This window comes from Cinclus cinclus, chromosome 11 (genome assembly GCF_963662255.1).
Source record: "Cinclus cinclus chromosome 11, bCinCin1.1, whole genome shotgun sequence".
NCBI lineage: Eukaryota > Metazoa > Chordata > Aves > Passeriformes > Cinclidae > Cinclus > Cinclus cinclus.
In genome coordinates this window covers 13,746,175-13,772,268 of record NC_085056.1, presented here as the reverse complement: position 1 = coordinate 13,772,268, position 26,094 = coordinate 13,746,175, and the positions used below count along the sequence as shown (strand labels likewise).

Sequence of the window (26,094 nt, the reverse complement as noted above, 5' to 3'; positions counted from 1 at the left end):
GGCCTTCACAAACCGAACAGTAAACAAGAAATGGCTCTTGGTAAAATCAGTACAATGACTGGAAACAAAAAACAAATGAGTTTTCTACACCACCTCAAGAATGTTCCCTCAGCACAAAAAAAATTGTCCCATCTCTGTTACTTTGTTAACTATGAATTGATTAAAATCCTCAAGCAGCAATTATTTTTAAATTGGCACAAAGCAAGTGATGAAAAATATTACACTTTAAATAGAATAAGGACTAGAGCAAATTACTAGTGAAACAAAACACTATGGCAAGCAGAAGTTTGGTAGAAAGAAGAAATAGTAAAGACAGAAAAAAAGGATCAATACATAATTGTATGTAATGAAATAAAATCAAACACAGCAAAAGCAGCTTCCTTGTGCTTCATCAGCAGAGAAAAACACCAAAACAGAACAGAACCCAAGTCTCAAACCATCTAATTTAGGCACCTAAAATTAGGAAGCTGGTTTGCCATACAAGTGGCGAAAGAGAAAGTAAAAAAGAAGGTTCTAAAAAAACAATTCACAAATAAGGCTGATTTACAGCCCATGCTCCTACTCAGGGAGGTAACATTAGGTCATAGGAATATTCCTGAGTGAATGATCCCTTATTCCACTCTCTGAGCACAAACAAGGAGGCTCTTCTGGGCACCCAGGACGGGTAAAAAGGGCCTTCTTCTCCCCACGGGCAGCAAGAGGAGAGAGTTTTACCTCTCTCTCCCCTGAATTCTGCCGCTGTTGTATTTCATGGCAAACCTCCAGTCATTCGCTATGAAAGCTGAACTGAACCCGAGAGATAAAAACATTTTCATCATCTGGAAACAATGAGGAAACTGTGAAAGAGGACCGGCTTGTTCCTGCGGGAGGCAAGGATCAGGAGCAAATGCTCCCCTGGCAGAGTGACAGGGTGAGGGACGAGGCTCTGGCGCTCATTCAGCCTCGCTGCCCGCCCGACTCTAGAGCCGCTCTCCAGCAGCCCCGCAACAGGTGACCCACCGCAACCCCCACCGCAGCCCCCACCGCGCATCCCGCATTCCCAGCGCCAGCCAGGCTGCCCAAACAGAGCAGGCGGCCTTTTCCCCACGGACAGAGCGGGGGCAGCGTAGGCAACCCTGCGCTTCTCACGCCCAGGGCAGAAAAGCACACCCAGACAAAGGGAGCGCCCTGTCGGCGGGCGGGCGGCGGCACGGCGGGCTCCGAGGGCAGCGAAGCGCTCCCTAGCACAGAGAACACTTGGCTTTGCCGTTCCCTTAGGAGCATCCCCCGGACTTGCCCTGACCCCGGTTCCCCCCGCATCTCCAGCAGCGGCAGCGCGCCCCGCCCTGCAGACAATGCGGGAGCGGCCCGGGGAGGCCTCTGGGTGCGGTAGTTCCCTGCCCATCACCTGATGCCGTGGGCAGGCGCAGCCGGGACTACAGCCCCCGCCAGGCAGCGCGCCCGCAGCGCGGCTGGTGCAATCACACCTTAGCACGCCCCGGGGCCGGGGCCAGCGCCGGCTGGGAGAAGGATGGGTTTGCCCGGGACTCTTCCAGAGCACTAGCGCGGGCACTTCTGTCGGGGCCAGAGGGCTGCTAGCGCTGTTCGGATGCAATGGTGGGATTTAGTGCTCCCGCGGTGGCATCGCAACACTGCAAGATCTGTTGTATCCATTGCAATTAAGTTTGCGGGATCTGGACATGAGAGGATCGAGCGCGTACGTGTAACTGTGCCAGCTCTTCGGCATTTCTCCTGACTGCACCTCCTGCTCGCGTGCATCTGACTAGCGCCCGGTTCCGACTACAAAACACACCGATCCTCAGCACTCGTATCCTTAATCTGGCTTTGGGAACGACCATGCATCGGTTTGTCTTGGTTGCCAGGCAAGCTGCGGCAAGGCTGTGCGGCCGCGGGCCGGGGGGCAGCCGGGGCGGAAGGACGGACATGGCTCTGCGCTGCGCCGCTTCGCTGGCGGCCGGCCGCCAGCCGCGGGGTCCCCGGCCGGAGGGGACGGTGCGCTGGAGCAGCGCTGCCAAGGCCTCCGCCGTGAAAATCAACGAGAAGGCGAGCAGGGAGAAGATCCTGACGCTGGAGTCAATGAACCCGCAAGTGAAGGCGGTGGAATACGCGGTGCGCGGCCCCATCGTTCTGAAAGCCGGGGAGATCGAGAAGGAGCTGCGGAAGGTGAGGCAGGGGCGGCGGGGCGGGGCGGGGTGGGGCAGGGCAGGGCAGGGCGCGCTCCTCGCAGCCGACCCGGCTCTGCCCCGGCCGCTCCTCCGCCGCCGCTCCTGGCTGGGATGTCGCGGGGCTCGGCGGGGACGTGACACCCCGCGGGGCTGAGACGTGACCCTGTGGAAGCCTCGGGAAAGCGGGAGGCAGCACGAGTGCCGCTGCAGTGCCTCTTACCAAGTTAAAAACTCTGGGAGCACAGCAGCCTTTTTCCCCATCCCTGTGCTGGCCCGAGCCGTGGCCGGACGCGCTCTGCGCCTCCCGCCCCTGCCCCTTCCCACGGGAGGCTGCAGAGGCACGGAACAAAGGAACCCGCGGGCCGGCTACTGTTTATGTGCTGTCACTGGCTGCCTAAGGCAGATACGGGACACCCCCATAAAGCAGGGTTTACATTTCTCCGGCCACTTTGACCCTTTGCTGCAATCCCGTGTCCTTTGTGTTATACAAGGGGGTGAGTGACCAGCTTTCGTCATACTGATAGAGCGTTTCAGTTGTTCATGAGGATTTTAGAGATACTGCCTTGGCCGGGGCAGGGAGGCACCGGGCTCCTGCCAGGTGAGCTGGCCCGGCTCTCCCAGGCACTGCTCCGCAGCCTCACCCAGCGCTGCTCTGGGTCGGCCAAGGAGATCTCAGATAATGTGCTCCCTTTTTTTCAGTTGCAGAAGTTGAGGTGCCCGAGGACCAACCTGCAGAGCACAAACACTCAGTAACTGCCCAAAGTTGTAGGTGGTTGGTACTCTGTGGCAGATCAGATAATAAAGCAGCTCCTAAGGGTCTGGGCCAGTATGTGCTAAATAAAGCATCCAAATCAGTCAATGCTTGTTATTTGCTTCTTCATATTTCCTTCTTATTCCTTGAGTATTGAATAAAATATTGAAAACCCTTAGCAATACAGACATGGCTTTTTGCTTCTACTGTTCAAACCACAACTCCCCCTCTCATCACAAGGACTCATTTTTTTTTGAATAAAGCATCTGGCAGAGTAGTTTTTCTGTAATTTTAGATGTTATTCACTGCTATCACTGCTTTAGAGAGTCTTTCTAATATCTTATTACAGGTACTGCAAGACCATTTTCATTAGTTCATGTAAAGTGCTTTGAACAAAAAAGTGTTACAGCAGTTATAACCATAAGAGATTAATTCTCAGGTCTTCATGTTACTTGGTTCCCCTTGTTTTAAACGGTGAAGCATGTTTTTAGTTCACTGTAGTATATGCATCAACTATTTATGTCTAACTCAATAATTATTACAAACAGCTTATTTTTAATTGTTTTTTATTTTTTTAATAATTTCACTTTAAAACTCCAGAGTGGTGATGTAGGATTAATTTTGGAATATCTGTTTTGATTTTTGCCTTAAAACTTGTTTATAAAGGTGTCATTGCATTTATGCAACTAGGTTCCCTAGTGGATGCATTTTCCAGAGTATAAAATCTTCCAGTGTTCTCACTAAGTATATTTGTTTTCAAGTTAACATCACAGGGCAGGAGACATTACTTGACAAAACAAATATAAAAAACCCTTCGTGAACTCCTCCCAGCTCTCCTGCTTACTCCAGTTACCAGCTGAATCACTAGCAGAGAGAATAATTTACAGTGCACTTTTGAATAAATATAACAGCAAATCATTGTCAATCATTTTATTAAAAGATTCTTATGTCAGTTTTGTGTTGTGCCTACTTATGTGGCATTTTCCATTTATTTTTTTTTTCCTGGAACCAGTCTCATGAAATAATGTTTGCTATTGATAATGGCTACCAGCATTCCTAGAGGTGACTATGCTTTAACACAGGTAAAGCAAACAAACCTCCCAGCTGGCAGGGAAAGAGGACAAAATTATTGCAAAAGTTGAGTGTATCTGCAGAGAACACTAATCAACTTAAGTACAAATACTTTACTTGCTTCCACATTTCTCAAGTTACTTACTTGTCTTTGCTTTTCCAATAGAAATGCTGTTATTCATTCTCTTGTTTAGTCAAGCTGTCTGCTAAAGTATACAGTGTTGAGTAATACCTAGGTTCCTTATAAGTGAAATATTATAGGTTATCTAATTGTCTATTTTTTGTGCATGTGTGTGTCTGAAATTTAATTCTGTGTGCTCTCACGTCAGTGGCACTTCTTTGCTTCCTTTTTATTAAGTTGTACAGCTTTTTCCATCTCTCTCAATCTCTAGCTCACAGAGTCAGGCCAAGCATTGCCAGCAGAATTAACACTGCTGGATAAAGGGAAGAGGCTGAAGTGGTCGACAGAGGAAAGGCATGTCCCACAGCATCTTTAGATCCACAGCCACTCTTCACTAACAGCAAGAATTGCCCCATAACAACTCTTCTACATCTGATGGGGAAGGAGCTTTGCACAGGCAGGAAAGCTCAGGCTCCCCACTATGAGCTAGAAGCCCTGCAGTGGCTGGGAGTAACAAGAACAGGCAGGGGTGAAGCAATGGCAGTAAATCTGCATTAATCCTGTTCTGCCCAGATGCCTTTAGGTAATTTGTTTCTAAACTAAAAGCACCCTAAATGCAGTCATTGTCTAATCAGATGCGATAGAGGCTCTCATGATTAAACTTGGTTCCATTTGGTTACTCTTCATACTTGTGTAACTCATACAGCTGTTATGGAGACTGTAAAACAGCTACTTGAAGCTGTTTGCACAGTGTAAGCTTTCATCTTCCTTGAGGTTTGTTCTGCTGTCTCAGATCCCAAAGAGCAGCTCCTCTGTTATTTTCTCTGGCACTTGCTGCTTCTCTATATTCACTGCAAATGATCACAACAGGAGCTGTAACTCCACAGTGCACACAGAAATGAGGACTCAATGTTACTCAAGAAGTCTCTGACTGGAAAACTGAAGGGATATCCCTTAAAAGAATAAATAAAAGTGAGGCATTAGTTTTAGCTCGTGTGCCTGGGAGTAAGCCAATGTAAGTGACAAGTAAAATACTCAATCAAAGCAGATTAAGATTGATTGCCCAATTCAGGTGGGGCGTGCTGTACCTGGATTTCACAAGTTTTGTTGGCTTGTGACCTGTATTCATCTAGGTGGAAAATCAGGGGTTTGATCTACATTAAGGCTTTCAAGATGAAAATCTTCATGCAAAATCAGTGATTGAATTACCTTCCTGAACCTTTTTTTCATAATTTTGAAATTGTGTCATGCTTCAAAAGCAAAAATCCTTTTTCTCTTCCTCTTTGCTATTGGTAGCAATCAGCTGATTCTGGCTTACTAAAATGACAGAAAGAACTGATTCCAACCATTTTCGTTGGTGTTTCTGGCAACTTTTTAAAGCAAGCTAGGGCACAGGCGTATTTTAATAAATGGTTACACCCTAAATAGAACTCAATCAAGTAAGACCTTTTTCTATCCCCTTTTTGTAGACTTGCCAACAGATGGCCATGATATCAAGTATTGACTTTAACTACATTTCAGACTAGAAAATTGCTCCTGAATACAAATTCAATGCAAGAATAATGCAATCTCTGAGAAGAGCCCTTCTCTTTACCTAATCAGTAATAACAAGCTAACTTAAAACTTAACCCAGGCAGGACACATACCTGATTTGTTGCCTTGTATTCATGCTAATTTTAACTGACCTTGTTATGGAAAAATCTCTTCATATCTGTTACTCTGACATTTCCCTTATACTCTCCTTTTCTCCCCAGCTCCTGATTGGGTTTTACATCATGTCAAGTCCTGTGTTAGATTAAGTTGCCTTACATCTCCTTTGCAAAGTGTGTGCATATTAAACAGCATTTCAGGATCCACAAGTCAGCTCAGGTAACACTGGAAGCAGTGCCTGGCTCAATGGAAGGCACACAAGGTCCTTCCAAACTTTCAAGCTACTGAAAGAGAATTGTAGGGTGGAGAGGGGGAAAGGGATGGTGTGCAGGGATATATTGGTAGCATGTAGGAAGTTCCTTCAGATAGCACAGGTGGGTAACACATCCCAACCCTGGGCCTGGAGCCATGGGCCTTCAGTGGCATTGTACAGTTTCTATACACTGAAGCCCTTATTTTTCTTTTGCCATTACAGTGAAAGGGTTGTACATTCAACTCCTGTGCCCACGCTTTTCATTTGCATAACTATTGCAAATAGGTTCCTGTTTCATGTTTATTCAAGCCACTTGTTCACTCCCTACATTGCTGTTTAGACAATAAAACTACCAAAATCCTTCTACTTTGGTAGCTGAAATCTCAGGCAGCTTCTGCTAAAGTATTTTGGTTAAAATACTGTAGAGGTCTTTTTTCCCCCCTCACTAATTCATTAGGCTTTTAAACTGAACAGAAAAAATCTGACTTAGAATCCAGTCTTAATTGTAAATGTGAGTTGACTGTGTCTCTGGGAGTTTTGGAAAGATAAAACACAATTTAGACAATGACATGCAGAAATATAATTTAACATGCCAAGAAAAAGATACAAGATTGACTGGTACACCCAGTAATGAAAGATGTTAAGCTTAAATTACCATCCTATAATTTTCTGCTTTGAATACGTGACTGTGTGCACATGAAGAAAGTATCTTCCAGGCAAGAGCATCTGACCTCATTAAGACAGAACTGTTGTTCCTCAGTTGCCTGTACATGTTGCATACATAAGTGAATCTGTAGTAAAACTCATGGTTTTTAAGAGGGCAAAAAGCTCCTGCCGATTAAGGTGAAAGAAACCTGCTTTCAAGAGTACAATTATCAAAATCATGTGTTCTGAAGCTCACAACCCACAGAATCCAGTTTTTTCTATTTCTGATTGAACACATTAGCAAAATTTATTCTAAAATAGATCTTTTCCAATAACTCTTCAAGTTAAGATGGTCTTAATGTCTAATCACTTTCTAATGAGCATTATTTTAATTCTGTAATTTAATTCTGTTATGAAATCTAGTGCTTTATCTATATAGGCAAAAATTCTGAATGCAAATCCACTTTGATCAATGTGTCAGGCAAAAGTAACTTGAGGACAAGTCCTCAAATTCTGTAATCTCTGAAGCAGATCTGCCAATTAATGGTCAGCCCCACCGATTTTCTCATGTGATATGAGGGGGCAGGCAAGTCATCACTGCCATTTTAAGTCAAAATCCAGAATTTGCCTTCTCCTTCCTCCCCAAAACAGCTCATGTCAGCTTGAATTACACAAGCATAATACAAACTCAAAGCCTTACTCCATGGTAAGCAGGTCAGGTTTATTTTTCTGCTGTGAACTTTTTTAATAAAAAGATTGGAATGCTAATTCAGGTCTTCAGGTCTCTATTAGTTAAGGGCCTCTGGGCAGTGGTTTCTTGGCCTCTCGAGAGCAGGAGAGAAAAAAGCAAGCAAGCAACTTGGCTGCTACAGAATAGATCTCAGCTATGCTGAAATGTTTGGGTTTGCCAGCTCTGATTGTATAGCTTGTTTGTGCAAGTCACAGCAGAAGCAGTCTCAAGGAAATAGTACAGTGTTCCACAGTGTGATGTTACTGCCTGATAATTAACTGGAGGCACAAAGCAGTGGTGATGAAAATGAAACAATCCGGAGAAGCCAGGAACAGGCAAATTCTGAAATTCAGAAATAGCTGTAATACCAAGGCTCTCTTCTGGGATTAAAGACAGCTCAGATTTTTGTGGCCTCTTCAATAACTCTTTTCAGTTATTTCCTATTGCCATTCCCAAATCCACACATGCTCTCTCCAGACTGATGGTTTTCCTTTGAAATTTGCTGAAGATTTAACAAAGACAGTGTCAGGTCAGTTTGCACCCTTCCTTGCTCTTTCTGGGCACAGTGATTTTTTGCAGTTTGCCAGCACTGTCAGATGGTACCTTTGCAGGTACACTAAAACTCCTAAGAGACAAAGCAAGTCCTGGCAGGGCATTTCCCTCATGGTAGTTCTTTGGGGTGGTGTATGTTCTGGCATCACATTGCTTCTTTGACCAAGTAATTTCTCCCTGACTTCTTGCATCATGACTCTCTCCTTGAGAGACAGCTCATCATTTCATACTGTTCTCCTTTCCTGATGGGCTTCCTGAGGCTCTGGGGATGTCTAGGGGAAGAGGAAACTTCTCCAAACCTGGTTAACTGCATGAAGGTTTGTACTGACTTTGCACCAATGTATTCTAGTTCATGTATAAAAATCCCTTCTCCCAACTTTGTGTGGTATTTAGATACAGTTGTTAGAATATTTGTGTCTGGCTTGCTTCAGGTTTCATCAGGTTTCTTAAAAGATTAATTTCCTCTAAAAAGAGCAGAGAGACATAAGTAACTGTTGAACGAAGTAACTTCAAAAGAGCATATTCCAAATCCTGGAAAATTCTTTTATTCTATTAAAAGGATTCTATTAAAATCCTTTCATTTTCCAGAAGATGGCTACTAAAAGAAAGTACATTTTCATATTTTCTCTTCTTACATGTGGAAGTGAAAGATGGCTTCTACAGCTTTAAAAAAGAAGATTCTGTTTGCTAACATTGTCAGAAGAGTGGCAGGAGCCTGGCTTTGTTCTGAGCTGAAGCTGAATCACGTTATGAGCACAGTGTGAGGTGCCGCCAAAGGCAGGAGGCTGGAGCAGAGCTTCTTTTGTAGGGCTGGCCATTGCTGTGCCCTTGATGTGGTTTATGCCCTCTTCACAAGGCAGGACAATCAATCTGGAACTTGCTGCTCATGAGTTTGTTATTAGAGCTCCTGTTAGGCAAGCTTCCCTTTTGCAAAGCTGTGCCTGCTTCAATCCAGCCTGGCTGCCTCTGGAGCACACTTTGCAAGCCTGCCTGCACCCAGGGAGAGGGAGGGGATGAGACACAGGCAAGTGTGTCGGGGGATCCCTGGAGGAGAACAAAACAACTCCAGGGGCCCAGTTCCTGCTGCCCCTGTGTTGCCTCCTTGGTTTGCAGGGACATAACTTGGCTCAGGTGTGCTGCTGACATGGTGAAAGACTGCTTAGCCTTCTGCAGTGAAATAAATCTATGACCTGTTGTAGCCCCTTTTCCTGCTGCTCTATAATTTGATATTGAGGTTATCAACATCATAGTCACATTTTCTCCTTTCATACAGATCTTTCCACAGACCTTCCAAAAAGTATTTGGCATAACCCTCCCCTTGGATACCCATACCCATCACCATAGGAGAAACCTTGACACAAGTAGCCATGACTGATGCTGCTCTGTCTGAAGGATCTGAACAGAATTCTGCCTTGAACCCATCTGCACAGGCACAGTCAAGACTTCTCTTGCTGCCAGCTTCTGATATCCCTGCTTTGAGACTTTGACCCATTAACATTCAACACTTGTTCTTGCCTGTTGTTGTTTTCTGTTCCTTCTTTTTGAAACAGTAAGATGAAACTTTTGGTTCTAAAGAACATTTTTAGATTTTTTTTAAGAACTTGTTTAGAACTTTTTGTTCTAAACTAAATCTGAACAACTTCCGATGCTTTTTTTTTTTTCCATAGAGAGACTGGAAATCAAGTAATAGAAAAATACTAAGTGGACATAGCAATTTTTGCATAGATTTCCCTAGGAGAGGATGTAGCAAGTCTCATGAAGACGGTTCTGAAGAATTGCTGATATTAACTCGTTGTCAGGGGAGGAAAAGGCTCCAGTTATTTAAAAGCATTTATATTTTAAAAGACAAAAAAAAAACAGTTCTTGTAGCTGAGACCAAGAAATACAAATTAGTCAAGTGAACCATGGGCCTTTAAGCCCATGTAGGAATTGTGTGTACCACACAGAAAATGCAGCATTCCTTCTCTAACAAGATTTTATGATGAGACAACTATTGTGTATGGTTTGCTATTTGTTCCAGATCCATCATTTGAGAAGCAAAGAAAGTGTGGAGTTTGTGGTGTAGGTGATGATTCTGTACTTGCAGTGATGGCAAAAACACTGAGTTTAGCCCTAGTAAAGATATAAATGGCATCAATGCTAATAAAGTACATTATTTATGATAAACCTGACATAGGTACCGAAAAGGTCTGTTACCTTTGTTTTAAAAGCTGTGCCACTATAAAAACTCCAAAAGTACATTATGAAATGCCAGGTACCTTTCAACATTTCACCAACAAAAGAAGCAGCTATTTTCTATTGCTGAACACAATAGTAATTGTGAGCAAAAAAATCTAGTTAGTCTAATGTATTTCTATTATTAGGGAGTTGGTTTGTTTTGATTTTAATCTGAAAAATCAGAATATTTCTATTTCATGTTGCTGTGTTTTCAGACTGCCTAACTTAAGGCAAAGAAAGTATCATCCATATTCCTTAACAGATTTGTATTACTTTGCAGATCTAGTGAACAGATTCAATTTTCTGTAAGGACAAAATGCAACCAAAACATGTGGGAATTTTTATTTATTTCAAGCAAATGGAATTTGTTCTTCTTCTACATACAGCCTTCTCTTCCAATTTATTTGTAATTAGAATGAGACAGTGTTGTGCTGTCAGTGGACCCCAGATAGCTTGAAGAGAACACATTTTTAGCTGTTTACATTACTCATAAATTACTAAGCTTCAGTCTCAGATAAGTGTAATGTCTATATGGCATCCCCATTTCTAAGTCTTTATTTAAAGCTGAAATGCTGCTCTTGGTTTGGGGGCACACTTAGATCAACAAGCATAAAAGCAAATGACTTGATGGACTCAGTGTGTCACTTTCAATTTTTTTAAGTGAGCTTTTTTTTTTGTCAGTTGTTGCTAAATGAAAGGCCATATAAAATTGACCCTTTTCAATCAGGATCGTGTAAGCCCAATTGTCTGGTCCCAGTGCCATTTCCATTTCTAACTACATATTTAATTTTATTAAAAAAAACACAAACAAACAAAAACAAACGCAAAGGCTCTCAGATATAGGATGGACTGGATCCATCCAGTGGGGTAGTGGGGATTGTGCAGCCTTAAACCTCCAGATCTTGGCATAGCTGGGAATCTGTATCCCTGGTGATAACCTGTATTATTGCTATTTGCACATCTGGCTTCTGGTCTTTCATTGAAATACAACACCATAGTCCATGGTGAAAAAGCAAAAATTAGTTAAGGCTTGCCAGCCACATATTCTATATCCAAATCCAGTAATTGGCTGTAAATACATGGATCAGGAAGAGGCTTTCTGAGTCCACACCCAGAGCAAATTGTTATAGGTAATTTTCTGCAGAAAATTAATCAGTCTGATTTTGCAGTTCCTTAGTCCACATGACAATTCTGTCACTGTTAGGATGCCTCCCTACTTTCTCTGAAATATGCATTAGAACAACTCTAAATTTATCATTGCCTCTCTCACTTATTCATCTTGTAATGTTGGCCTTTACTTTCAGTTAATCTTTTTTATTTAAACCACCGGTGGTTTTTTCAACCACGTCAGTTCCTTGCCTTTTTTATGCCCTTATTTTATTTTGGTTTTTAAAGAGCTGTGACTGTTCATTAACTTCTTTCCCTGTGTTCTCATGTTGTATTCAATTTCTCACAGGAAAAATGGCTGGCTGTTCAGATTTTGGAGGCTCAGAAGCTGTTAAATATCTGTGGTGATTATTTAGCACTTCTTCTGTTTATCATACAGAGCTTCACTATGATATATTTTGTGAAAGACCTCTACATGAAAAAGTGGGGTCATCATACAAGGAATACTTAATCTAAGTATAAAATAAATGAGGAGTATCTTTACTGTTTTTACTCTAAAAGACCTAAAGGTCTTGAGGTTTCTTTTGTTGGTGGTTTCTCAAATATCCTCAAGTCTTTTTAGCTTCTTGACTGATCTATCCCTCCCTTAGGTATCTCAAAGAAGTTGCTCTAATCCTAACTATTCAAAAGGCCTTTTTTTCATCTTTTCTACTTCAGTGTGTAGTTTCCAGCCAAGTCAGTCACTTACTTGCAGCTAGCAGAAAAATAAAAGCCAGCTTATCATTAAAAATGTGTCACAGTCAACACAATTTCTGTAAACCATTTAAGATTTACTGGCAGTATTGTATAAGAAACGCATTAAGCTTTACATTAAACACTGTAGCTGTTCTGACATGAGGCACATGACAGATACTAAACAAGAATCTTCTACTTCGGCCCTAACAAAACACTCTGAATGATCCCTTTCTAGGGAATCAAAAAACCTTTTACTGAAGTGATTAAAGCCAACATTGGAGATGCACATGCAATGGGACAGAGACCAATCACCTTCCTCCGTCAGGTAAGACTACTATAAAATATTATTATTCATTTTTTATTAGAGCCCCTTAAAGCTGTCTGATCTAGGTATTAGTATAAATGATCCCCTAGATGCAATTAGACTTAAAATAGTTCTTTTGTAAAGAATTAAAATGTTCATTTTTGAGCTGAAGTCCCATTGTTTGCTGATTGTCCTCTTTTAACACGGTAGCATTCCTTAGTTTCCATATCATTCCCCACCCATACTTTTTCCTGCCACTTCTATGTTATCAGTCAGCACATTCATTGTCAATAATGTTCTTCAAAATAGGAAGTGGTTCTCTTTAACGAAAAAAACAAATGCCTTTCTTCATCTGAGAGAATACTTTGAAATCTGCACGTAGCTGGGTTCAACTGCTTGTACTGTATCTCATTTTGCACATTTTACCTCTGGGCAAGCTAATTGGTAGGTTAACTTTCAGGAAAGATTACAATGGAATTAATATTTGTATATTATTCCTAAAACACAAATAAGGTTAAAATGAGTATTATCTCATTTACTGAGCATCCCTCACACCCTCATGTAAAGTCCGTCTATAATAATGTAAATTCAGAGTTCTAGGACAAACTAAAGCCTTATCAAACTGAGGATCCAGGTGATGAGATTATAAAATTGAGCTATGCAGCAAACTAAGGAGACCTGAGCTTCTTATAAATTATTCAAATGTAGTACATGTTATTCCAATGTTATTAAATAAAAAAAGGAAATAATTTCTCCCCATGACTGTGTGCACACATGGATTAATTCATTCTCATTGTCCCACAAGATGACAACAGCCTATTGATATTGCACCATGTAACAATAAAAATGAGACTGGAATAAATTAAGATGATCTCAGGAGAGACCTCTCAATTCTTCATGTTTACATTCTTTTATTAACTTAATTCTGCTGGGTTGTGTTTCTACTTTTACTATGTTCTATATCACCACTTCTTTTTTTTAATTAAATATTTCACATGAATTCAAATCAGTAAGAACTAGAAGTTATTTTGGGGAAGGATCATTAGAACATGCCACTATGGCTTCAAAATTTGATTGTATTTCTCAGTTCTGCTCCATATTGAGGGTCTTGATTTCTTGCCAGTAAAAGTGGGCTAGTAATACACAAAGAGTGGAGGATAGAGCTGCTTGGAGATAACATAGGAGTAAATAACTGTGCTTTACTGTATTTGCACTATGCTTAGCTCACCTGGAATCTTCACTGTCTGTAATACAAATAGTTAATAATTCTAGAACTGTTTGTATCATCGTAACTTGTAACCTGATAAGATTTTTTTCTCTTCTGTGAGCACAACCCATAAAAAAAACAACTGCAAACTCATCAATAACCTGTGTTTTAAATTAGCCAGTACTGGTGATCTTCATTTCCAAGGGAAGTTAACATCATATCATCAATTTAAAATACCCATTGAAAAGTGGCTAATTGGAATTTTCTTGGCACTGCAGGTGGTGGCCCTGTGTACATACCCAAACCTGTTGGACAGCCCGAGCTTTCCAGAAGATGCCAAGAAGCGCGCCAGGCGGATCTTGCAGGGCTGTGGAGGAAACAGCTTAGGTAAGGCTCTGTTCCAGTTGCTCCTGTTGGTGCTAGAAACAACAAAGGTGGTTTCAATTTCAGCTGGTGGGGGCAGGTTTGCAGTGTGACCTGCGGGTGGTGACCAGTGGTGCAAATTTTTAGCAGGACTTGTCACAGAGGAAAAAGTGAGGGTTATACATCTATGTAGCCCTTGCCACAATGACATCTAGGCATAACTCTAAATGCAATGCTGAGATTTTTCTGTACCAGGAAAGTGGCACAGAATACTAATGAGGCTCTGTTCTGTTAGTATGACATCTCTTAATCTGGGGCCCTGTGTCTCCTGCTAAGACTGGATGGAGGGTCTTACAGTTTTACCTTCTCCAGCTGTTTCTCTGCCAAGGAGTCCACTCTCCCTATAATGCTGGTGTCAACAAACAATATATGTCCATCTCATCTGATCCAGTGCACACTCCTGGGTCTTAATTTTGAACCATCAGTTCAAGTATGTTTTCTAAGGTATCAGAAACTCAGGTACCAAGGTGATGATCCTCTGCAAAAGGAAAGCTACACTGCTGAAAGGTGGTAGTGTTTTACCTAGCTGAGATCATTTTAACTGAAGGTGCCAAAGCTCTATTTCTCCAAGGTAAAATAACTCTTGAAAGAACTACAGAGTTCTGTTCTTCAACCACTGTTCCTACAAGAGTACACATCATATCCACATAAGTACCAACTTTGCATATTCAGTAGAAAGGAAATTGAAGAGACAGTTTCTTTTTCATCTAGTGATTGTGCTGCCTACCTGTACCTGGAAATGCCATGAGAATTTCTACTCTGCAGATACTGCTACAGCTGCTGAGTGCAGCAAAGGATCTGGCACACTTACCTTCTTTCAAGTAGGCAAACGGTGATATTTCAGAGGATTTATTACAGTAATTGGCATATTTCTTAATCTTTGTGATTGCAGTGCCTATTTGCACTGGTATATTTTGAGAGTAGGTGCTGTGAAACTTAATAAAATAAAACATAATAAAATAAACAAAACAAACAGTGATTGCATTAGGCATATTTCAAGCTTGGCATATTCCTAACAACACAGCCTAATACAAAATGTATTTTATCTTCCACCTTCTTTGTATAGGTTTGTCTTTTAATGTAGACCATTAAAAATACATTTATCAAAACTGAAGGTTTTAAAAAATAAGTTCTTTTAGCTCAATGAATCCCTTTCCTGTCTTACTTTGGAACAATAAATCCATATAGTACTGTTGGCACGTAGGAGTTACTGTGGATTCATTTGAATTTTGACTCAGTCTTTCTTTGTAGTGATTCTCAGATTCAGGGACATGGAAGGAGTTCTCAGAATAATTAGTCTTGACCCTTGTGCTCCCTTCCCCTTAAGGGCATGGTGGCGTGGGACACCACAGCCCCATGTTGGAGTAATATTTCATATTGCATAATATTTCAGAAATTTGTTCCTATTTTTCAGAAGATCACACATTTCCCATAATTTCTGAAGAAATTATGAGGAATAGATTCTGAGGAAGTAGGCCTGAAACAGTTGCAAACAAGATGTTAATTCCGAACACCCTGTTAATTTTAGTGGATAAATTGAGGTTCTTTAAGTAATGGGAGTCTAAATGTTTTTTAATCTTGAAGTTATTTATGCTAAGTACAACTGTACCTCTAAATTCCTGACAACTAAAACCACTGCAGACGTGCTGTACTGTTTTCTGCCTCCTCTCCACCCTCCCTGTCTCCAGTACTGTGTATCAACCCCTTCTTTTGCCTCTGGAGCTCATCAGCCTTTGTACAGCATCCCAAAACACGCAGTCAGAGGCACAGGGACGTGCAGCTGAATCAAAGTCACCCCTGTCACTTTGTTGGTAGTCTGACAACTTACTGCTGTTCTCTTCATGGCTGAGAAGGAGAAATTGCCTTTCTTGTGGAGGAAAAAAAAATATATTAAAAACTGGCCCCACTGTGTTGTGTTCAAAACCTTATTTTTCAACAAATTTGTCAATCCAACACCAAGGTGAAATCATTACGTATGGTCAAAGCCATTTGAAGTGTCACACCCATATTGATACCAGCCTATTTAAATGTATTAATTGTAAAGTTAATATTAATGTATTTTCCTCTGGAAATCAACTACAACCCTCACTTCCAATGAACATTAATTTGGCAAAACCCTACTCATGGTTTTGAGTCTTACTACTCCCAGGCCATGTATGAAGGCTCAGATGTATCCTCAACTTCTCCTTTGTCCAAACACTCTGGGATTCTACTGACATCACTTACTTTGCTCGTGGGATGACTGGAAAATCTTTCCAGGCATTTGAGACATTTACCCCTCTTCTATATAAATATACATAATATATGCAGCTTTTTTGGATTGGGTTTATTTACTTGGATCCCACAGTGCAAACACACGGGTTCTAGTCAAAGCCATCAACTGAGTACAATTAAGTGTAGGAGTACAGGGCAATTAAGTATTCTGTGTATCCTCAGAGTGGTAGGACTCAGCACCCAGTGGAGACAAGACAGAATGAAAACTGAGGTTTGTTCTCCTCCTTTAACAGCATCCTCCTGGCTCTGGTCAAAGACCCATGTAGAGACCCAATATAACTTCTAGTCCTGTAAAAGTAAACGTTTAGGACATCAGGGAACTTTGTGCTCTGAATCACCATTTTGTCCCATGCAATTGTGCAGTACTTGCAAAGGTTCTTTGTCTTTTTAAATCGTGCTTTCACAGAAGTCCTACCAGGCAGACTACTAGCAGATAACTGAGTTAAGATAAGAGTTAAGTCAGGCATAATTATTCCACTTCACCCAACAAGCAAAGAAGATTCTGCAGCTTCCTGACAGTGTTCTAAAATAGATGTACACTTGTCACTTCTTTGACCATCAGTCTTAGGTTTCATAGCTTGAATTCATTCCTCACCTTGACCTAGGCTTATTTTTATTCTTTATTTGCTGCACATTCTCAGCAGTGATGCACACAGGCATCTAACATCTCCTTTTATTTATGATTATTAGTTGTACTCTAAACTGCACATGAGATTGGGGGATTCTAGACATTTCTGCTGAAAAGTGGTTGTGGGAGATGCTGTGGGGGAAGGAGAGAAGCAGTTCAGGATTCTTTTAGTTTCAGACTGTGGGAGAAAATGATATATTCTTTTCATGTTGCAAATAAACCCCTTATATTTATCATGGATCAAAAGAAGTTGCTTTCTATTGCACATGCTACCTTTGTACTTTAATAGGAGTTGGTTTACATTCAGGAGTGCTTACAGCATAAAGAAAGCAACTGAAAGATAGTAAAAATGGGATTGCTGTTCCATCTTGCAGATTAGGATTGAAACCATGCTTTTTACCAATCCAGTATGTTATTTTTATATTTTAGTGATACTTATTGTATTTGTCTACTTCCAAATTAATTCTTTTGCTCTATGAACAAACCAGCTCCCTTTCCTCCCCCATGGGAAAAAAAGCAAACTTGTCCTGGGGATCCATACAAATATGGTTCACATATACAAACTATTCCATACAATACTAGCTCTGGAGTTCTGCTAGCAAACAGAAAATCTGGTGTACTTTGCACTCAATTCTCATCTCATTCTGTATTTTTCACAGGATCCTACACTGCCAGTCAAGGTATAAATTGCATCCGTGAAGATGTTGCTTCATATATTGAAAGAAGAGATGGAGGGGTTCCTGCAGATCCAGATAACATTTATCTCACCACTGGGGCAAGTGATGGCATTTCTGTAAGTGTTAAAATGAAACCTGTCCCTTCTTGGTACAAACTGTAGCTTATCAGTTACCTCTGCAAATACAGATCCCTGTTGAACCTCTGGTCTCACAGAGTCCTGTGAGTTTGGGCTGGCAGATACTGAAGCCACATTCAATGGATATCCAGTACTGTGAACAAACCAGTGAACTCCCTGTGTGAATGTCAGGAGCCAGCTTCGAAGCATGTGCAAAGTCTCTTAGTATACATTAAATTGCACCTTTCTGTAAAGGTAATGTGAAATTAACTACAGGTGCATAAACATAAATTTAGAAGATTCCGTGCATTCAGACTAAATAATAGTTGTTCTCAGAGGTTAAGACACGTAAACATTGAAGATTAGAGGGTATCAGTCAGTGGCAGAGGGAAGAGGGTATTAACTCAGAGATGAAAAGTCTCAGCTCTTCTTCCAAGTAAACTCTGCTAGTGCAGATCAATGCCAGTGAAAATCCCAAAGATTTATTTCTGTTTGTGTATTTTAGTTTGTTTGAGAAAAAGTTCAGGTTTTGTGTTCCAGCCAGGTTCAGAGATGGTCCTCAGTTAAGACAGGAATACCCGTCTCTATCAGACTGCTCCTTTACACAGACGGTTTTACTGAGAGTACAGCAGCAGTTTGGCTTTAACGAAGGCAGCCTTTGACAATGTGTTGGTGAAGGTGGTTTCTTAAAGGACATCTAGTGGCAGAGCTCAGAATGACAGCGCTCCGGCAGGAGCAGCAGAGGTCTCCAGTCTCCGGAGTTTCTGACACTGGCAGCTTGTCAGAAATGGCAGCACAGCACATCTGATCTGCACCATGCTGATTTGATTTCACCGCTGATGTAAAGTCAGCACTACAATGAGTCTCAATCTTTGGCGCTTCTAAAGATAAAACAACTATTGTTTCACACCTCAGGGGAATGAGGGTGTTGAGGAGTTTTTAAAATATGCGTTTGGTCCTCATTATATGTTTTGGATGCTTGGTATTTTTAAACTAGTGGTGGGTACAAAATTATGTTGATTATAAATCATTAGCTTAGCAGCTGAGTATGTGATGAGAGGCACAGAACAGCAGATTTTGTACTAGAACCACAAAAAACCTAAAGGATACTGCTGCTGCAAGAAAATGTATTTTTGGGTTTAGATGCCAATTACATGCTGATAGGGATGCTTGCTTTGATTGCACCTGTACTTCAGAGTTCTCCTGTGGTTATAAAGGCAAAAAATCTCTCTGCTTCCTGCCCCTCGTGTGCCGTTTTATTTAATTCTCATGTGAAAAGCCTCCACAGCACACAACCATTGGGTACAAGGAAATTGTCTGCATTGACCTTAGCTCAATCTTTACCTTTCTGCCTGTATCTTCTGGGCATAAGCTACACATGACTCTATTTCTATCCCAAGACATGCAGACTTTGGTCTGTTCTGTTACTTGAAAATGGAAACATAATTGCTCCTAATGTAAAACAGATTTCTCTGTTCCAAGGGAGAATCTGCACAGGCCCCAGTTCTAATTTCTGGTTTTATTTATTGGTCTCTTGTGGTTAATGAGATAAAATGAATGGAAGGCAATGAACAAGAACTAGCTAAAGCTTCTTTGCTTACAACAGGGCACAGCAGAAAAACAATGATCTTTATATTCCTGTTTCCATCTTGCCCTCTAGCCTTATGCTCAGAATGTTTTTCCTAAGTTTTGCAGTTGATCAGGCACAATCTTTGGAAGTTATGACATGAGAGGATTCCATTAAGCTTAGAGCATCCTCACTCACCCAGTAACAAATTGAAATAAATAATTCTCTTTGACTATCTGCTTCTAGGACAGAAATCTATCTTAACATTACACTTTTTTAGGAAGGAAGTTTGGTAACTAATCCAGAGTATATTATTAATTCTGGTGCATGACCTTTTTTATTTTTTTAATCCCTACTTTTTCCCCAGGCAATTTTAAAGATCCTGATCTCAGGAGGTGGCAAATCCCGAACAGGAGTGATGATTCCTATACCCCAGTATCCCTTATACTCAGCAGCCATCTCTGAACTGGATGCTATCCAAGTGAACTACTATTTGGATGAAGAAAATTGCTGGGCTCTAAATGTGAATGAACTTCGCCGTGCCTTGAATGAAGCTAAGTCATATTGCAATCCAAAAGTGCTCTGCATCATCAACCCTGGAAATCCCACAGGTCCGTAGGAATTTTGTTTAATTAAGGGGTTTTAAGACCATTTTCTTTCCTTTTTCATTCATTTGACATTGCAGGCAAATCCTAAGTACAGTATTCCAGAGATCAGTGCTCTAAGTAGGACAGTATGCTTTACTTTGAGAAATGTATGTTCAGTATTGTGGAACTCCAGAAAGGAGGGAGCAGATTCAGTTCACTGGATCCCATTTGAAGCCTGCTTCCACTGAAGTTTTCCAGACTTTCAGTCACTTTTGGTCTTTAGGAAAGATCTTGCCTCTGGCATGGCCTGTAGCCTCTTGGCTTCTGAGAAGCAATGACTGTAATAACTCAGCACTCAGTGGCAAGCCTCCCTCAGAATTTAGCTTTTTGAGTAGTTGAGGTTGATTGGTGAGAAGCTAGCTCCCACCTATCCATCATGCATGTGAGCATTTACAATGATTAGCTATACACAGAAGTCCTTGATTGATTACTGTATCTCATGCTCCCTTTCCTTGAGATGGACTGAGTTACCTTGTACCACAATTCTTCCAAAAACGCTCCTTAATTTCATACTTAGTGAACTGAATTCTAAAGGTCAGTAGCACTTTTCTAGGGAGGGGAATATCCTCTTGAAAAGTTGGCAATCTGAGTAAATGTGGGTGAAAAGATTGATATGTGAACAGTCCACTAACTTTCTTCTTGCTTTAAAAATCAAACTACAGGACAGGTGCAGAACAGAAAGTGCATTGAAGATGTGATACACTTTGCTTGGGAAGAGAAGCTTTTTCTTCTGGCTGATGAGGTAATGGAATAATCTGTTCTCTCAGAAGCACAGCTAAGAGTACTCATATGAGGTATAATTTTGTACCATGCGTGGTATTGGTATTTTTTAAGTACAGGGAACAGACTCTCTGTTATCCTATTGCAACATGAACAGACATACAAGATTGTTAATATCAAAGGATCAATATAACAGGTGGCTTGATCTGGGTTTGAACTAGAGAGAAAGTGTAGGGGACACAAGGAAGAACTGTGCTGAAACAGTGAGACCTATGTGGTGATCAAACCACTTCAAATGGAAGAAACAGAAGGAAAATCATTTTAAACTCACAAGTGAAGGTTAAATCATACAAAGAAGCTCACTGTTCTTCTAAAGGCTGAGCTTTTAAATGTGGTCACATCAGATAAAAAGTATAATTACAGTAACTATTACTTAACAAAGAACCTTGTGTCTTCTAACAGCTTTTAAGTTTTGAGTGTAAGCACTATTTCTTCAGTTCAGATCTGCCTCTCTAAAAGGCCATGTTTTATCCTTAGTTGGGGGAACAGAGCACATTAATGTCTTCTGACTGTTCAGGTTTACCAGGACAATGTGTACTCTGAAGGATGCCAGTTTCATTCTTTCAAAAAGATTCTGTATGAGATGGGACCCGAGTACTATAACAATGTTGAGCTGGCCTCTTTTCACTCCACCTCTAAGGGATACATGGGCGAGTAAGTCTGATTTAGTTTTTTTTTTATTTCATCTTCCTCATTAATCTGGTTGGACAGCCCTTTCATATTACTGACCTGAAGGTAATCCACCATAATTAATCCTCTATTAATTTTAACTGAAGACTATTAAGAAAAGGAAAATAATTACAGAGTAATGGATTAACTCAGTGGTTTTCAAAGTACCAAATAATAAGCGTATTTATTTCAGACACCTAATGCCTCAGTCCCACAAAGGTGAAATCCTACAGTCCCAATCTGGACCTGTGATAAAGGAAAATTGGCCTCCAACATTCAAGGGAACAGCTCAGTAATCGCTGGGATATTACAAATGTTTGGGTTTGGTTGTTTTGGGGAGAAGGAGATGGAAGAAAGTGAATTTTTTGATTAAATGTATGCTGCTATAGCCATATGCTCTTGTTCTGAAGATTAAAGATCCATGTTAATTGTTAACTTGCCTACCAGGGAAGCTGCATGTCCACCTTTATCTCTGTATGGGATATTAGGACTTAATGACATGTCATGCAGCTGATACTAGGACTTAATGACATGTCATGCAGCTCCATCTTAAACCATTATCAGTGTGGCAGCTGTTTCAACAAGCTGTATCTTATCTATTGTGAGATTCTCATCAATTGTATTTCCACTTCTGCAGTCATTTTCATTGTTTTGTTGTATTTATAGACATGAAGTTAACCAATCTCTTCTGTTCACTTTGTCACAGATGTGGCTACAGAGGAGGTTACATGGAGGTCATAAACTTGCACCCAGAAATTAAAGGACAGCTCGTTAAGCTGCTTTCTGTTCGCCTTTGCCCTCCAGTCTCAGGACAAGCAGCCATGGATATTGTGGTGAATCCTCCAGTACCTGGAGAAGAATCTTATGCACAGTTCATAAAGGTCAGCAATAATATGCTTGTTCTTTTGTGCATTTCCCAAACCTATCCTAAGCACTGGGAACTCAAATTATACACAGAGACCAAAGAGTTTTCTTTCCTTTCTCCTTGGACCATCTGGTATTAACATCAATTTACAGAACTATGCAATGTATTGAAAATTAACTCAGTATGGCACTTCAAAACACTAGGAAGACATTATCAAATCAGCTTTCTTACTGATAAATTCAACATTTTTCCTGTGTTTAATATGACAGAAGGTTTACTAAATAAGATTTGCTGTTAGTAAAATCTGAACAAGAATATAAGTTTAAGTAAAGTTGTAAAATCAATCTTTTTCTTAAATATCCCGTGCCTCTATATACTGAGCAACATGAAAATCTATATTGAAGTATACATATAATTTCTCACTTGTAAAAATGAAGCTAAGTCTGTGTTAAGATACATTATCAAGTCAAATCAAAGGTTCAATTAACATGGTCTCTAAAAATAGCCAGGAATGGATGCTGAGGAAGAAGACTGTTAAAAGAGGGCACACAGACAGAGACTTCTGCAGGTCATTGTCTGTCTGCAACACTGTAATTGTACCCTCCTAAAGCCTTTTAGCGCTGCAGTTTTTAAGAGCACAACTGGAAATTGGAACATGGTTTTGCTCTAACAGCTCAGCAAAGCCCCACCAGTGTTTCATTTGGGGAAGGCCCTTTGAAACATCATCATTTCTCCTGGTGTTTTTATTGCTACTTGAAATGTGTTCAACTGAAAACCTTGCTTTTAAACAGGAGAAGGAATCTGTTTTGAACAATCTTGCCAAAAAAGCCAAACTAACAGAAGACATGTTTAACAAGATCCCAGGAGTTCACTGCAACCCCCTTCAAGGAGCTATGTACGCTTTCCCACGGATCTTTATTCCTTCCAAAGCCATTGAGGAGGCAAAGGTCAGTCAGTCATTCTTATCCCAATCCATTTTAACCTCCTCACCTGTGCCTGCCACTTGTAATGATGAACTTTGATTCCAGAGATGGAGTACAAAATCAGTGTTTCATGGGCTAGGTATGATCTTAAATACAACATGACCTTTATTTGAAAAGAGGAAAACAGAACAGATCATTTCATCCCAGTGCTAAGGCTCCCAGGCTGAGAGTGTCCCCAAGGACATTGGTGTTTAAGTCCCACAGGTAGCTGGCCCTGTGCAGTTCCAAATTGCTGCCTGTGCCTGGGTTAAGGAGACCAGCATGAGTGAGTGGCAGTGTGCTACTGACCTTACCAGAGAAGTCCCATTCACCAGGAATGAGAAAGAGGGCTGGAGTTTCCTTACAAATTTCACCTTTTTGCCTTTGGGACAGTAACCTATGTTAATAAATGATAGGTCTTTCTGTTCCTAAGTAGAGCTCTGAAACCTAATTTGTACTATTCACTTTGTGAAGGGAATTTTATTAGCACAGCTGAGAACAAAAATAGGGCTGCTTTTCAGCTGCTTATTTGATTAGGTATATAACCTGTACATATTTAAGAACTTTTCACAGTTATTAATCAGAGGACTTCCTAGGCAGCAGATGAGGGGGGAAAAATAGTAACTGCCAACAGAACTGGAACACACAGTTCTCAAATTAATTTAATCTTATCAAATGTCAGTGCCTTAGATTTTTCGAAGTACAACTTTCAGACTTTTGACAAAAGTTACAAGCAAGTCAAGGGGAATAACAAAATTACCTAAACCCTTTCTTTTGAAGTGAGTTTTTGTGTAAGTTCTTCAGCCCTGTTCCTCTATGAAGTACTGTTATTTAATTCAGCGTGAACTGCCCCATTAGCAATTGTTCCTCATCTTCTTTAGTAAACTGAATAACAAACTAATCATGTAACATTAGGTTTCAGGGGTGGGGAAAGCAATCATGAATTTCTGTGTATTAGGAATATTTTGACTTCAATAATTCCGAGGCATCTATTCCCTTAGGCTCATAAAATGGCACCTGATATGTTCTATTGCATGAAACTTCTGGAAGAGACTGGAATATGTGTTGTACCTGGAAGTGGATTTGGCCAGAGAGAAGGAACCTACCATTTCAGGTACAGTTTCTGTTTGTTTAAAAGCAAATCAGCAACAGTAAGCAAAGTATCATCTCAGTTCTTTCTCTTCTCATTAACTACAAGGATTTTATTTCAGTTTATGTTGTACCAGTTTCTACTGAACAGTTTCTGTGGACTGACAGCAAGGTCAAAGACCTGGTCTGCTAGATGAGCCACACAAGTTTCTGGGGTGTTTTCACAGCTTGTTGGCATGATTTTATTCTATTTTTACATACTGGGATTTGAAATGCCTTCGCCAGGAATACAAACAGTAGCAATAGTTTAGACTTTAAAGTTAGGTCTGGAATTACAAAAATTGCCCTGCATTCTTTTTGGGGGAAGAGGGGGTTAAACTGTATTTCCATATGGAAAAACTGCATGAAAAATTCAGTATCTTCCCTATAAATCTGCTCCTTAAACACACCGTATAACTTTACCAAAACAAGATGTTGAACTAAATATTCTCATACCAAAGCTGTTGCTTTTGCTTCCAGTAAGCAGAACTTTGCTCCATCCAAACCACTGACAGCTAGAATTTATCAGGGAATTAAGTCTTGCTCAGTCTGAAACAACACAGCAGAGGGTATCTTTAGCTTTGACAGTTCTGCACACAGCCAGCTGGGTCAGATCCCTGGGTGCACACAACTCCAGGAAAAACCTAGAGTCCATTCCTGCACCACTGTGGGAAAACCATTGTGTTCTGTGGGTCTTGCACACAGGCTGGCATCCACACCCCATGGCGTTTCAGGGTATGCAGAAGAAGGGAAAAAGGGACTAAAACCTGCAGAATTGGATGTTGCATTGTTTTAATGTTTCTGAACTCAGTTTTCAGTTGAAGAAAAAATAAACATATACTTGTAACTGACAACTGTTAAAGCTCAAAAAACTGGGTATAATTTGGCATAACTGCCCAGCGGTGGAAACTGAGTTGCAGTTATTTCTTACTGATAATCTTCTACACCACTCAGAAGAAAATAACAGTTCCTGAATTCCTGTATTCTAATCAACAGAAAAAAATTGCTCTAATTTAATAGTCTAGTTAAATTAAAATAGAAATGCAAAAGAAGAGAAAGATGTTGAACTTAACATGTTACTTGCTGTGCCTTTAGATTAATCAAAACGTGTAAATATGATAGTTTAGTTGGTTCTGAAGATTATATGGGTTCGTTTTTTTATTTCTTTAAATATTATTTTTCAGAATCACCATTCTTCCTCCAGTAGAGAAGCTGAAGATCCTACTGGAGAAAGTGAAAGACTTCCACATAAAGTTTCTTGAAAAATATGCATGAAACTACTGTGGCTTTTCCCCCCTCATCCCCTTCCCTTCAAGGCAAATGCAGACAATGAACAATGATGTGCTGAGAATGTGCTGTTTATCTAATTTAAGTAAATTCAAAATAGATAGAACCAGACTCAGATACTGCTACAACTTAATGGACTATTAAAGTTATGTCTGGTGTAGAAGACATTGTTACACCAAGTTTTTTTTTAAGAGGAAGAATGTGATGAAAGCAGTGAGAAGAAAGAATCAGTAAATGTTTTTGTGCCTTGATTGAAAGCTACATTTGTGAACTTTTGACTCAATAGGTTGAGGAAGGGAATTGCTCATTAAAATTACTACTGTCGTGGGTTTTTTTACAAAACAGAAATGCCAAGTTCAATTTTTTTAGATAGGAATATGTTTCCCTTCTTAAAATTCTAAGAAACAAAAATCCAAACTCCTACATTATAGGTATTGCTTGGTTTAATTTTTGTTGGTTTTATTGTTAAGTGTGTTCTCTAAACCTGATCACAAATGTAGGGACAGTTTGCTTATTTAAAAAAATCTTCAGCAGATATGTGCAGATACCTTTGAAATTTTGCT

At 40.5% G+C, this 26,094-nt stretch overlaps 1 protein-coding gene across 1 annotated transcript; it reads left to right on the top strand.

The window, feature by feature from the left end:
* Positions 1 to 1,836: 1,836 nt before the first annotated feature.
* GPT2 (glutamic--pyruvic transaminase 2) lies at positions 1,837 to 25,519 on the top strand. The gene is made up of 11 exons (XM_062500129.1): positions 1,837 to 2,163; positions 12,233 to 12,322; positions 13,787 to 13,895; positions 17,493 to 17,626; positions 19,561 to 19,804; positions 20,503 to 20,582; positions 21,138 to 21,274; positions 21,996 to 22,170; positions 22,946 to 23,101; positions 24,118 to 24,230; positions 25,429 to 25,519. The coding sequence occupies exons 1-11, from the start codon at positions 1,837 to 1,839 to the stop codon at positions 25,517 to 25,519; spliced, it is 1,656 nt and encodes a 551-aa protein (XP_062356113.1).
* The last annotated feature ends 575 nt before the right edge of the window (positions 25,520 to 26,094 follow it).

Excerpts from the sequence above, each read along its gene's own strand:
- GPT2 (XM_062500129.1), top strand. The coding sequence starts at position 1,837 with ATGCATCGGTTTGTCTTGGTTGCCAGGCAAGCTGCGGCAAGGCTGTGC. Across the intron at positions 20,583-21,137 it reads TTTTTCTTCTGGCTGATGAG|GTTTACCAGGACAATGTGTA; the intron begins GTAATGGAATAA and ends CTGACTGTTCAG. Across the intron at positions 21,275-21,995 it reads TCTAAGGGATACATGGGCGA|ATGTGGCTACAGAGGAGGTT; the intron begins GTAAGTCTGATT and ends ACTTTGTCACAG.